This window comes from Muntiacus reevesi, chromosome 1 (assembly GCF_963930625.1).
Source record: "Muntiacus reevesi chromosome 1, mMunRee1.1, whole genome shotgun sequence".
NCBI classification, from domain to species: Eukaryota; Metazoa; Chordata; class Mammalia; order Artiodactyla; family Cervidae; genus Muntiacus; species Muntiacus reevesi.
Genome location: NC_089249.1, coordinates 43,134,073 through 43,147,556, shown reverse-complemented (window position 1 = coordinate 43,147,556; position 13,484 = coordinate 43,134,073). Strand labels below are relative to the sequence as shown.

The 13,484-nt window shown below is 36.1% G+C and overlaps 1 protein-coding gene across 1 annotated transcript; it reads right to left on the bottom strand.

Annotated features, from left to right (window-relative positions):
• Positions 1 to 9,450: 9,450 nt before the first annotated feature.
• LOC136166852 (taste receptor type 2 member 42-like) lies at positions 9,451 to 10,338 on the bottom strand. The gene has a single exon (XM_065933801.1). The coding sequence runs from the start codon at positions 10,336 to 10,338 to the stop codon at positions 9,451 to 9,453; it is 888 nt and encodes a 295-aa protein (XP_065789873.1).
• Between the last annotated feature and the right edge of the window lie 3,146 nt (positions 10,339 to 13,484).

The window sequence follows — 13,484 nt, the reverse complement described above, 5'->3', positions numbered from 1 at the left end:
ATAAAGTTGAATTTAGATCCTTACTTCATACCTTATGCAAAAATTAAAATAGATCAGAGGTCTAAACATGAATTAACCTACAAAACTTTTAGAATAAAACACAGGAGAAAACTTTTCAAATTAGGGCTAAGCAGATCTTTTAGATACAACAGCAAAAGCATGATGCACTAAATTTAAAAATTAATAGATCAGACTATATCAAAATTGAAAACTTTTGCTTTGTAAAATACACATCTGGCTTTTAGATGAGAGCTACAGTAAATAAATCAATGTGGTGCTGCCATTTGCTTATAAAAATAAATCAGTGGATTGGTCAGAGTATCTAGTGATTGATCCACACAGTGTGTTAGTTGCTCAGTTGTGTCCAAATCTTTGTGATCCCACGGACGGTAGCCCATGAGGCTCCTCTGTCCCTGGGGCTCTCCAGGAAAGAATAGTGGAGTGGGTTGCCATTTCCTTCTCCAGGGGACCTACCTGACCCAGGGGTTGAACCCAGCTCTCCTGCACTGCAGGCAGGTTCTATATCATCTGAGCCACCAGGGAAGCCCCCAGTGTATCTGTATAATGGAATATGATTTAGCCATTAAGTTCTGAAATACGCTACAACATGATGAATCTTAAAAACACTCTAAGTGAAAGAAGTCAGTCACAAAAGACCTCATATTATGATTCCATTTATCTGGAGTCAGGAAATCCACTAAAATAGAAAGCAGATTAGTGGCCACCAGGGGTTGGGGAAGGGGAAATGAGAAATTGAAGTATGTGTCCTTCAAACTGTGGGCAGGATTGAATGGAGCTATCTTTCCTTGTTGAGGATTGACCCACACATGTATGGTCAATTCACCTCAACAAAAGAGCTAAAACAATTCAATCAAAAATAAATTTCTCTTCAATAAATGATTCTGGGAAACTGAATAACAGTATAAGAAAATTATCTTCAACCTCTACCTCTCACCATTAAAAAAATAACAATTTGAGGTGGTCATAGATCTAAATATAAAAGATAAAACAATAATATTTCTATAAGAAATTGGATATTTTTGTGACCTTGGAATAATGAAAGATTTCTTAGCTAGGACTCATATAAGCACACACACATGTGCACACACAAAAAGCTAATAAAAGCAATGATCACTGTAAAGAAACTAGACTATAAAGACGCTAAAAAGACAACAAAAATATTTGTTATAGAGTGAGAGAACAAAATATACATATATATTACAAAGTACACACACACATATATATTATATATTATTTACTATATACATATATTTGGAGAAGGAAACGGCAACCCACTCCAGTGTTCTTGCTTGGAGAACCCAGGGATGGCAGAGCCTGGTAGGCTACCATCTATGGGGTCGCACAGAGTCGGACACGACTGAAGCGACATATATATATATATATATATATATATATATATATATATATATATATATATATATAAAACATTCCTTTAACTCAATACTAAAAGGCAATCATCTCAATTTAAGGAAAGCAGGCAAAAGATTTCAAAAGACCCTCAACAAAAGAAGATAAAATAAACCAATAAAAAAAGTGCTTAGCATCATTACATACAAGGGAAATTTAAACTACAATGAAATATCACTTCAAACCCACTAGAGTGCTAAAAATAAAGAAACTGACAGCCAGATTTCGGCAATGATGTGAAACAACTGGAACACTCATAAATTCCTGCTGAGCAGTAAGGAATGCAGTCACCTTGGAGAATTATTTGACTGTTCCTAAAAAGGTTACAAATACTGTTGGGCTGCACCCCACAGGCCTACAAGGCCTACACTTGCCCACTTTTAGAACCAGAAACAGGGCCTGGAGTCAGCAACAGAGACGTGAATGGTTTAGTCGATGAAGGAGCTTATATGTCTGAAGCAAGGTCCTGGAGTGACATCCCCCTGTAGCAGATGGTGGGCAGGACACAGCGGCAGGTTTCACAACTGAGGACAAGAGGAGATTGCCAATAGATGTCAGATCAGTTTCTTAGTTACCAGGGAAACCAGCAGATGGGCACGCCCCCTCACGACCCCTTTAATAAGCTATTATTAGCTGGGGCCTGGGGCAGGTACACAAAAAGGTCAGTCATGTGCATAAGGTGTAGGTGAAGCAGGCAGTGATCAGGCAGGGGGTGTACAGAGAACAAGAAAATGGCCATCTTCAGTGGCCTGACCACACACACGCACATTGCCTGCTATCCAGCTATTCCACTCTTATACATATACTCATTGAAAAGAAATAAAAATATGTCCACAAAAAGACTAATGCAAGAATGTTGACACCAACTTTACTTATTAAATCCATTACTAAAAACAACCTAAACATATTTACATCAACAAGGTGATGAAAGAGAAAATGGTGGAACATTCATAGAGTGAAACAGCACTCAGCAATAAAAGAAATAAACTACTCATATACACAGCAATACAAATTAGTCTCAAAAATATGATTGAAAAAAGAGCTAAACAAAAAAAAAAGAAAACCCCAAAACTGAAACTTGTATGTATGATAGGATTTCTAAAACAAGCAAAACTAAGATAGAAAGCACAAAAGCAGTTGGCTGGAACCTGGTCTAAAAAGGGCATGAAATAACTTCAGGGGAGTGAAAAAATTTTTCTATACTTTATCTTGGTTATTGTTTCAAAGATGCATACAACAGTTAAAGCTCATCAGACTATAGACTTAAAGAGAGCATATTTTTCTATTTGTAAATTTAACCTCACTAAAGTTAGTGTTAAAAGTAAATACAACAAATATAAACGAGAGAAAAATGGACATTTTCAGAAAACAAAAAATCTGACTTGACCTCACTAATGGAAATTCAAAAAGGTCCTCTTCAAGAAGATCTGACCCCACATGGAAAGTCAGAGATATGGAATCAACCTTAGCATTGCTATTTTCCACATAGATGAGTTAAAGAAATCTTTGACACATAGTACTTTTATATATTTAGAAGACTCGTGTTTTTTACTTTTTTGAAAATTATACTTTGACTCTTTTCATGGTCAGAACATACCCATACACCCAAGTGGACACATGTGGCACACGTCACACATGTTAGAGTCAACCAGCTAAACTGTGTGAAGCCTGCTGTGGGCTATGCAAGCCCAGGCATGTCTCTTCCAGGCTCCGAGTATGTCCTGAGTAGCAGCAGAATTGGATTTTCACCAACTCCGTGGTTCTCTTTTCTTCCTGAATCTGTGCTTTTATTTTTGATTCTGAATGTTGGCCAAGTTTGGTTCTGGTTCTAATTTGTGCACAGCCAATATATTATACAAATAGCATATGATGTTACTTACATGTGAAATTCAAAAGAAGAGATACAAATGAACTTGTTTACAAAACAGAAATATATCCACATGCATAGAATACAAACTTAAGGTTACTGAAGGAGAAAGGAGTTGGAGGGAGGGATAAGTAGGCAGGTTGGGAGTACACATACAAGCTACTATATATAAAATAGATAACCCACCTGAAACTATCTTAACATTGTTAATCAGCCATATTTCAATGCAAAATAAAATGATTAAAAAATTAAAATATTTAGTATATGTTGAAACGATAATATGTTGGATAAAATAAAGTATATTTAAAATAAATTTTAATGTATGAAAAAAAGATAACCAACAAAGACCTACAGTATGGCATAGGAAATTACATTCAATATTTTGTAATAAGTTAAAAGAGGAAAGAAATGAAAATATATATATATTCAGCAAGATATATTCAATGATATATATATTCAGTGATAAATATATATATCTTCAGTGATACATATATATATATATATATCATTGAATCACTATGCTGAAACACCTGAAACTAATACAATGTTGTAAATAAACTTCACTTCAATAGCATATAAATAAATAAATAAATTTTAAGAAGAGCCAGTGGGCACTTCCCCTGCATTCTCCTTCTGACTTGCTTCAATAATAAAATAAAATCACCAGCTTCTTCCCGGAAGGAACTTGTCTACACATTTTGTGCCCCAACTTTTATGGCTGAGGGATAGCATCTAAGGGATAAGACCTGAAATCAACTAGCTCAGATATCCAATGGGGCTCTGCATTCAGGAGTCTCATAGGACTGAAGCGAACAAAGAAGCAAGATTTAAATGGGTGTCCAAGTATTTCTTACAGCTATGCTGTCAGAGAGAAAAGGCAAAATGCCCATCTCCTTTTGTTTTCCTGGGAGGAGTTTGCATACTGGGGACAGTTGCTGCCTGAGGGTCTGGCTTCTGATCAGCCTACAACTAGGTACTGACTGAAATCATCCTGGAGACCAAAAGAGCTGGTAGGCACCTTCCCAGCACTCTCCTCCAGCTCAGGCAATAATATCAAGTCGCCAGCTTTTTCCTGGAAGGGGTTTGTCCATGCATCTAGCACCCCAACTTCTGCAACTGCTACCCAAGTAACTAGTCCTTCAAATCACCTAGTTCTGATAACCAACAGGGCTCAGCATTCATGACTTACACAGAATAACATTAAATTAAAAAAAAAAAAAAAGCAGTTTTCAAACAACACTCAAGCACTTTCCACAGAAATCTATCCCCCAAGTTCGGTGCAGAGGGAGTAGGCAAATATGTCCACCTTCCAGTTTTTCCTGGAAGGAATTAGAATGCATACTTTCCCAGCTGCTGCCTGTGATTCCAGATTAAAATCATTCTCTAGGGGGATGGGGGTGGGAAGCTGACTGGGATCCTCCAGAGAGTCTGAAGAGCAGGAGCCAGATCACTGCAATAATAAAATGAATGTCCACACATCTAGCACCAGAACCACTGCAGCTGCTACCCAAGGGATTGGCTCTCAAATGATATAGCTCTGAGAGCTAAGAGCGCTCAGCATTCAAGACCACACAAGACAGGACTACACAAAACAAGCAGGCAGTTATACTTGGGCCACAGGCACTCCCAAGGACAGTTCCTTCTGGCTCAGCACAGAGTGAGTGAGCAAAAACACCCAGCTCACAATTTCTCCCTGATATGGGCTAGACTGTTTAATGTTCTCACTCTTTCGGCTGCACCTAAAGGTTGGGTTTCCAATTAGCCTGCATCGGTGAGCTAGAGGGGAAGACAATTAGTACTTACCTGGGAGCCTGACCAGGTTTGGGACATTGATAGGTCTTGACACATCTTCGTGTACTAGGAGCCATGAAGAACAAAGATAGCAGCTTGGATGATCACAAAACCTTAAACGGCAACCAGGTTCTCAGTGCAGGCTGACTGATAAGGTTCATCTCCTATATGAGGCAAGTCAGTCGACACTAGGAGAGGGCTGTTTCATCTAATGTGTAAAGACCAACACAGTCAAGGAAAATGAAGAAATAGGGGAGTACATTTCAAACAAAAGTACAAGATAAATCACAAAAATCAATCTTAATAAAAGAGAGATAAGTGACTTATTTACTAGATAGGGAGTTCAAAATAAAGGTCATAAAGATGCTCACTGAGGTCTGCAGAGCAATGTTTGAACAAAATAGAAATTTCAGCAAAGAGACAGAAAATATTAAAAGGTACCAAACATGGAATTCACTTGCAGCCTAATGGTTAGGACTCCATGCTTCCACTGCTGAGGGCGTAGGTTCAATCCCTGGTCAGGGAATTAAGACCCCACAAGTCTCATGGTGTGAGGAGGGAGGCAAGAGAGAAAAAGGGTATGGAGATAAATGTATTATTAAAAATAGAAAAACAACAATAAAAGGTACCAAACAGAAATCATAGAGCTGAAAAATCTGACAACTGAACTAAAAAACGTTTAATAGAAAAGTTCAACAGACTAGTCAAGAGGAAAAAATCTCCCTGAACTCAAAAGACAAAGCAGTAGAGATCATCCAATCAGAGAGGCAAAAAGAAAGGAGAATGAAAGAAGTGAAGATTAAGAGATCTGTGTGTCACCACCAAGCATGACAGAATCAGATAACAGATCTTTGTCAGGTAGATAGCTTGTCTTTTTAGTTTCTTGATTACCAGGTGAAGAGAGGACATAGCTAAACAGGATATATATCATAAGATCCTGGAATTCAAGAATAACGCTGTAACTGAATGAGACTTTGGACATGCTCAGATAGAAATGAACATGTTTTGTATATGAGAAAAGTATGAAAAAAATCAAGAGGATATACTGAGATAGAATGCCTCATTTTCATGAAATTCTTTAATCCTCACTGTACCTATACCTTTGGAAAATAATTCTGTTGTATCCTTCACCACGGGTTTCCCAGGTGGCACAGTGGCACAGTAGTAAATCCGCCTGCCAATGCAGGAGATGCAGGTTCAATCCCTGGGTTGGGAAGATCCCCAGAGAAGGAAATGGCTAGGCACTCCAGTATTTTTGCATGGAAATTCCCACAGAGGAGCCTGGTGGGCTACAGTTCATGGGGTCGCAAGGAGTGGGACACGACTTAGCATGCATGCACACATATGCACATCCTCCACTACAGGCACATCATATAGGTTTTAACTGGTTTCCACACTGGGGCTGCCCCAGGCTTGCTCATCTTTAATCACCATGAGAACATGCCCAGGCAAGTACACTGGTCCCAAAAGGAGAATAAGTGAATCATTGAATCAAGTTTTTCCAGAAAGATTTAACCTAAACTGACAATCAGGGTCTTCCCAGGTGATTCAGTGTCAATGCAGGAGCCACAGGAGACATGAGTCTGACCCCTGGTCAGGAATGGCAACCAGTATTCTTGCTGGGATAATCTGATGGACACAGGAGCTTGGCAGGCTACAGCCCTTGGAGTCACAGAGAATCAGACACTACTGAATAACTGAGCATGCATGCAAACTGACTATCAGCTAAACTGTAACTGGCTCCCAGATACATACCAATCTCATTTAAAAATCATTCAAACAGCTGTTTCTTTTAATATAATCTTTCTTGAAGAGTTGACTCATTAGAAAAGACCCTGATGCTGGGAGGAATTGGGGGCGGGAGGAGAAGGGGACGACAGAGGATGAGATGGCTGGATGGCATTACCGACTCGATGGACATGAGTTTGAGTAAACTCTGGGAGTTGGTGATGGACAGGGAGGCCCCGTGCGCTGCGATTCATGGGGTCGCAGAGTCGGACGTGACTGAGTGACTGAACTGAACTGAACTCTTTCTCTCTGGTTACTTGAGAGATTTTCTCCTGGTTTCTGGTGGTGTTGATAAGTTAAATTGTCTGCAGATTCAATAATTTTTTTTAAATTAATGCCTTGAACATTTTGGAAAAATCTCAGCAACATTGGTTCCACTCCAATTTTTTCTCTCCCACTTCTCAGAAATACAGAAGTGTGTTAGAATTTCTGTCTATAACCTTCATATCCCCTCCCCTTTAGCCTGTATTGTCCATCTCTGTGTCTTTATGCCTCATTCTGGGTAGTAATTATCTAATTCACTAATTTGTTCTTTAACAACATCTAATTGGTTATTAAATACGTCTGTTGAGCTCTTAATTTTGAGTATTCATTTTATCAGTCCTATTGTTTCAATGATAAGAACAGTCTCTTACTCTTCTATAAATCATCTTTGGTGGGGAAACTGGAAAAAAACAACAACAACAAAAACACAGGATACCAACATCTTAAAGAAAGCCTTTTAATTTTAGTAGTGTTAAGGAAAAATAGGAAGCATTCCCTTCTGTTTCCAACATTTAGCCACAGAGTAGGTAAAATCATGATCTAGTCATTCTTCACCAAGTTGAATGGCCGCTTGTCTACTGCTCGGTTATTACCACAGGCTCTCACTCAGAAAAGTCAAGGAGCAGAACTTCATCTCCAAATGCCATTCAAATAAGCAACATATAATACACATCACAGAGACACCGTTCTATTCCATGGTTTTTATTTTTCAGTAGTCTTTATTCACTACCTCTACTGTTAGAAAGAAGGTTTGGGGCCTTAACTCTGTAATTTTAAGATTATCTATCAATAATTTGCTCAGGTAATACACAAACTAAAGACTACTCAATTTCTAATTTATTCAGCTTGAGTTGAACTTTACTATTTTCACTGAGGTTAAATTATCTACAGTGATCTTTAGAAAATTATTTAGACATTTTTTAACTTATTATGAAATTTTTCGAATATAAATCATTAAATATAATGATGACGGCAACTAAATGGGAGAACTCTAACCGATAGATATGTATTCATCTAGTTTTCTAAGTGTCAGAGAACACTGCCAATCTTGTCTATGGTCTTAGGATACTTACATCATTCTCAGCACCAGGGCTAATTTGAAAGAATACTTGCACTTATGACTTCATCAAGAACATTAAAGCTAACAAATTTAAAATGATTTACTTGTTATTTTTTCTCTGCTTACTCTAAATTTATGGCAAACAAAACAACACTTTACTTTTATTGCATTTTCATACAGATATGTCAATATACTCTACTTGATAATACAGTCTGTATACTTCTTTCATATTTAATAGCACCATTAGCAAGCAAAATTCTCCCATCTGCTTATTTGTGTTCCCACTTATGAATGAATCTAGATTATTTTATTACAGTAGTAAAAGCAGCAATACATAAACACAAATATATTCAAGCATTACACAAAATATGTACTATGCTTTACAAATTTGCTTATCTACATGTATGTCTTTTCTTCTCTAACAAAGAACTAAAAAATGTTATGAATCTAATTTGTTACTTTTCATTGTTGTGTCAGTTGCCACAGTATATTTGTATCAGTATGCCACAATATACTTATTCATTTTATCACTGATGGACTGTTATGAAACTTCTCAATTTCAGCTAAGAAAAAGAGTAATATGCACATTTTTGGTGCATATATAGCAAAGATTTCCTTGTGTATAAAATTAAGAGTGAAATTACTGTCTTAGGTTTAGCATGTTCACCCTAACTACTTAAAATCACACTGTTGCATAAAGTTTTACAAATGTGTAATTCTGTGAATGGTGTATGAAAATTTCAATTGTTTCAGATCCTTTCCAAAATTAGTAACATCAGACTAATATTTATACTTTTATATTTATATAAACATCTATTATACCTATTACACTTAATTTTACAAAACATTTTACTATACTAATTTTAAATTTACCTTTAGCTTGAAAATTGCATTACTCTTTTCTCTTTCTACGATTGTGATTTCATTTACATTTGTAATTGTGTTGAACATATATGCTTATTAATATTTCATTGTACAGTTTTATAAACTTTCTTCTTTAGGTTCCAAATAATCCTTTGTTAAGAGCAAATGTTACAGCAGAGGCATTTTCCTTAATTGGACATTATTTCAGATGACTTTGAGAAAATATGATTAGGTAACAGCATTTTGTAAGGGAAACCAGTGCAATTTAATAAGGATTAATAAAAGAAAAACTAGGAATTAAAAATGAACATACAAAGTCTTCTATTAAGGTATTTCCACATAGAATACAGAAAGTTTTTTTTAAGGTCTATTAAGCTAAAGATTTTCATTAGTTTTTATAGAATTTAAGACCCCACAGTAGTCTGAAGGCAATCTGCCTTAGCTTGCTGTTTCCCAAAATTATAACAAATGAGTGGCCCGATGGAAAGAGAGTTGGAACCACCATGACAAGCATCATGACTTCATACCACTGTAGCTTAAGGAAGATCCAATTTCCACTTAGAGTGGAAATAAAGTAAACGATGAAAAGGAGGAGAAATGTTGTCACCATTTTCATGGCCCTTTTATGGGCCTCTGTGCTGAAGTCTCTCGAGTGGTTCAGGTTGACTTGGAAATTCTTGGTGTGTCTCACCAGGGAAAGAAATAAAAGCAGCAAAGAGGCCAACGAGAGAAGAAAAGGGATAACATATGTCAAGCTGAGAAGAATAAGGCTTTTAAGATAGAAAATTTTACTTGCATCTAAAGGCAAAGTCATGTTCCTTTCAGGTTCTCTAAAGGTGTTCATCCACAGTTCACCAAGAGCATCCTGCATTAAGAGGTCAAAAGATAATAAGAAGAAAGAGGCCAGGAAAAGCACAAGAAGCACTCGGTTCATTCTCCATTTCAGCCACAGGAAAAAGAAGTGAGAGAAACTGGCTATCTTAAGGAAGTAGAATATGCTTAGGCAGGTGGCAAACCACGTAGTTAAGTGATTCGTTAGAGCCCAAAGAAGAATAACTACTTTTACTAGTTTACCAGTGGCATACAGATGTGGCGCTAATCCTACTATAAATGAATCCAAAAGTGTTACCCACAGCTGGATGATTCTGGCCACAGCCAAGCAGGTAAGGATGAAATCAGCTGATGAGACTTTTCCATTCTTGACCCACTCAATGCAGTTTACCAGTCCAATGAACCCATTTCCAAGTACTCCTAAGATGAATTCTCCTGTTGACATCGCTAGAAAGAAGACCCTTGTTCCAACTGACATTTGTATGAGAATATTTCTAACGTTATGTGTCACTGAAAACTTTATAGTTAAACAGTTGCAGACTGACATCCACTTATGCTTTCTTTAGTATTTTCGTCATAATTCCAGGAAGTAAAGCCAAAATACTGCTATGTGATTTAGATGCACAGATCTTCACAAAACAGTAGTTTATTCTTTTTATATTGTTAACTTCAGTGCTACACCAAACAGTTCTATCAACAGGTAACAAAGCTTCATGAATACCTTTCTTATGACTTACAGTCAGTTGCTATATAATTTTCAGAATAAACGCTAACAGTGTCTGCTTATTCTTGACACCATCTGCAGTCTCTCATTTCTGCTAATGACTAAAAGAATAAGGTCAGGTATGTCAACATGCAAATATGAGAGAGACTGGTTTCCACTAATTTGTACTTTCACCTTCCCCAAATCATATATTTGAATGCAAATATATTAAATTTTGAATAGGAATTTCTAGAAAAAAAATATGTAATTCAGTTTATATTTCTCACTCATCAATAAGATCCTTTTAGCTCTCAAGAATTTTATAGAATCAGTATGATTTAGAGGAATAAGAAAGTTATTTATTTTTCAAATTGGGCACTCAGGTACAAAGACAAATATATTAGTAAATATATGTAGTACTAATTATATTAGTACAGGATACTGTAGAAGCTAAGTCAGAAATTAGAAGCAAAATAGACTGCAATATACATGAGGAGGGTACAAGAGCTACAGTGCAGAATCAATTATGATTTTATAAAGAAATGAACAAGTAGTGTAAACTTGACTCCTTTGAAATTTAGGAAGAAATAGAAGAAATAAAAAAGAACTCAAGTCTGATGTAAGGACATATTAGTATTATCAAAATGACATGAACAAGCTACACTATGCTCTGAGTAGAGACACTTGCTTCCTTTTATAGTAACTTGTTGCTATTTTCCTTGGAATGTGACTAAGTGCCCTCCTACTTCCATGTCCTCAATTCCATGTTCTCTTATTTCTGGGCTAGAGGTGACCACATTCCCAGCTTTCATTACAGATGGTTGTGGCAATGTGATCAAAATCTGAGCAATGCTATGTAAGTGAAAATTATGAGCACAATTTTAGGCCCATCGGCTCTAAATATACCCATGCACAGTCTTCCCCATGCCTTTTTCTTCCAGCTCTCTTGAAAGAGAGATAACTCCAAGCATTCTTGGAAGCAGCATGTTAAGGATGGCGAACTTCTGATTAGCCTGATTCATGAATAACTGCCTAGAGAAGGCTTCTCTAACATATCACTACTCTTAAGAGAGCAATATTAAATGTGTATTGTGTTGGAGTCACGTGATGCTTAGAAGCTTATTTGGGGCAATTTGTCTACCCAGTCTAATGCAGAAATTGGAATTGAGACTGTGTAGACTTGTGTAGAAGCAATTGAATGGTGAGGAAACAAAATTAGGAAAGTTTGTGCAGAGTATGTGATGAGTTTCATTTTTATTGGTTTCCAGCCCTCATAGTTTATCCATCCATTTAATGACTAGAATATCATTTGGAGGAACTCTTCTATAGACTGACTTTTATATCCAGGAATGGAGCAGGAAGCAGGATAAACATGATCCACACATTGTAGGGTTTACATTGTCCTGGGACAGAAAGATAGTTAAAAGCAATGAATAAGTCAGATGTGGAAATTATTTACCTTAAGGTAAATAATGATGTTACAAGTTAATAACTAAGAATTAATATAGACATGTAAATACAGTTGTCAAACAAGGTTATATGTTTCTTTCCTGTAGTGAAAATTGCTATCAATACTACATCAACACATTTTCTATTTCATCATTTTCCCTAAGATTGTCATAAAACAGGTTTTGAAGACATTACCTATAACTATTATATAGATATCATAGATACCACTTTAATACATGCAGAAAAGCCACTGATTCATGTAGCATAATTTTTTACTATTATTATGTTGAATGTGTTTTTAAGATAGGGAAGATCCAAGTCTTCTTGCCTCAAGATTAAAAGGAAATTTTAGGCAGCAAAATGGATGAAAGGCTTGCATTTCAGAGGAAGCCTCAAGATGGTTTAGTGGAAAAATGAATAATTTGACATCAGATGTCAACTTCAACACATATCTTTTTAGTTAAAAAGTCTAAAAAGTTATTTTCATAACTTCATGTGGAAATATAGCAGCACTGAAAACAAGTCATGATTAATATTTTCTTCTTCATCCATATAACAGAACTTGATTTTTTTCTAAGTTTTTGTGAAAGTGCTAGTTGTTTGTCTTCCAACTCTCTTTGCAACTCAATGGATCATAGTCCATCAGGCCCCTGTCCATGGAATTCTCCAAGCAAGAATACTAGAGTAGGTGGCCATTCCCTTCTCTAGGGGATCTTCCTGACCAGGAATTGAACCTGGATCTCCCATGTGTCAGGCAAATTCTTTACTGTCTGAGACACTAGGGAAGTTCATAAATCTAATATTCCTCCATAGAGTTGATTGTACACATATGTAAATTTTATCTGAATATGATTGGTCTTCTTGAATTTTATTGTGAGCATATTTACTTAAGAATATTGCTAATTATTCTCCAATAACCATGAAATAAGTGATCATGATGGATAAAAATCTATCTCAAATATACATCTTCATGTTGATTCAGAACTGAAGGCCATTACATTCCAAATGATTTGAGGCTCAAATAGAAAAACGTAAACACTGTGATACCAATTAGAGTGAAAAATAGCCATGATTTCCTGAGATAAGATGTCAGTTCTATAAAATTCATAAATATACATAATTTTTTCAGCAGAAAAGTGGTATATAGACTATATAAGTGAAATATGCATAGCTATATAATCCTGAGGCATTTCACATAATATTTGTAAAATTAGATTGCTTATCTGGAATATATTGGTTAATAGTATGGTAATCTTATCGGTCTTTTATCTTTCATAAACACATGCATACACACTTTTTTAAGAAGCTTAGGTAAAGAACTTTTCTAAATAAAGCTTTAGACATTACTCACTTATATACATACTTAAAACAGCAATAGAAGGTATAAAATATTATAGATTTCATCCCTTAATTTTATGCTAAAAGACATATGTTTCCAC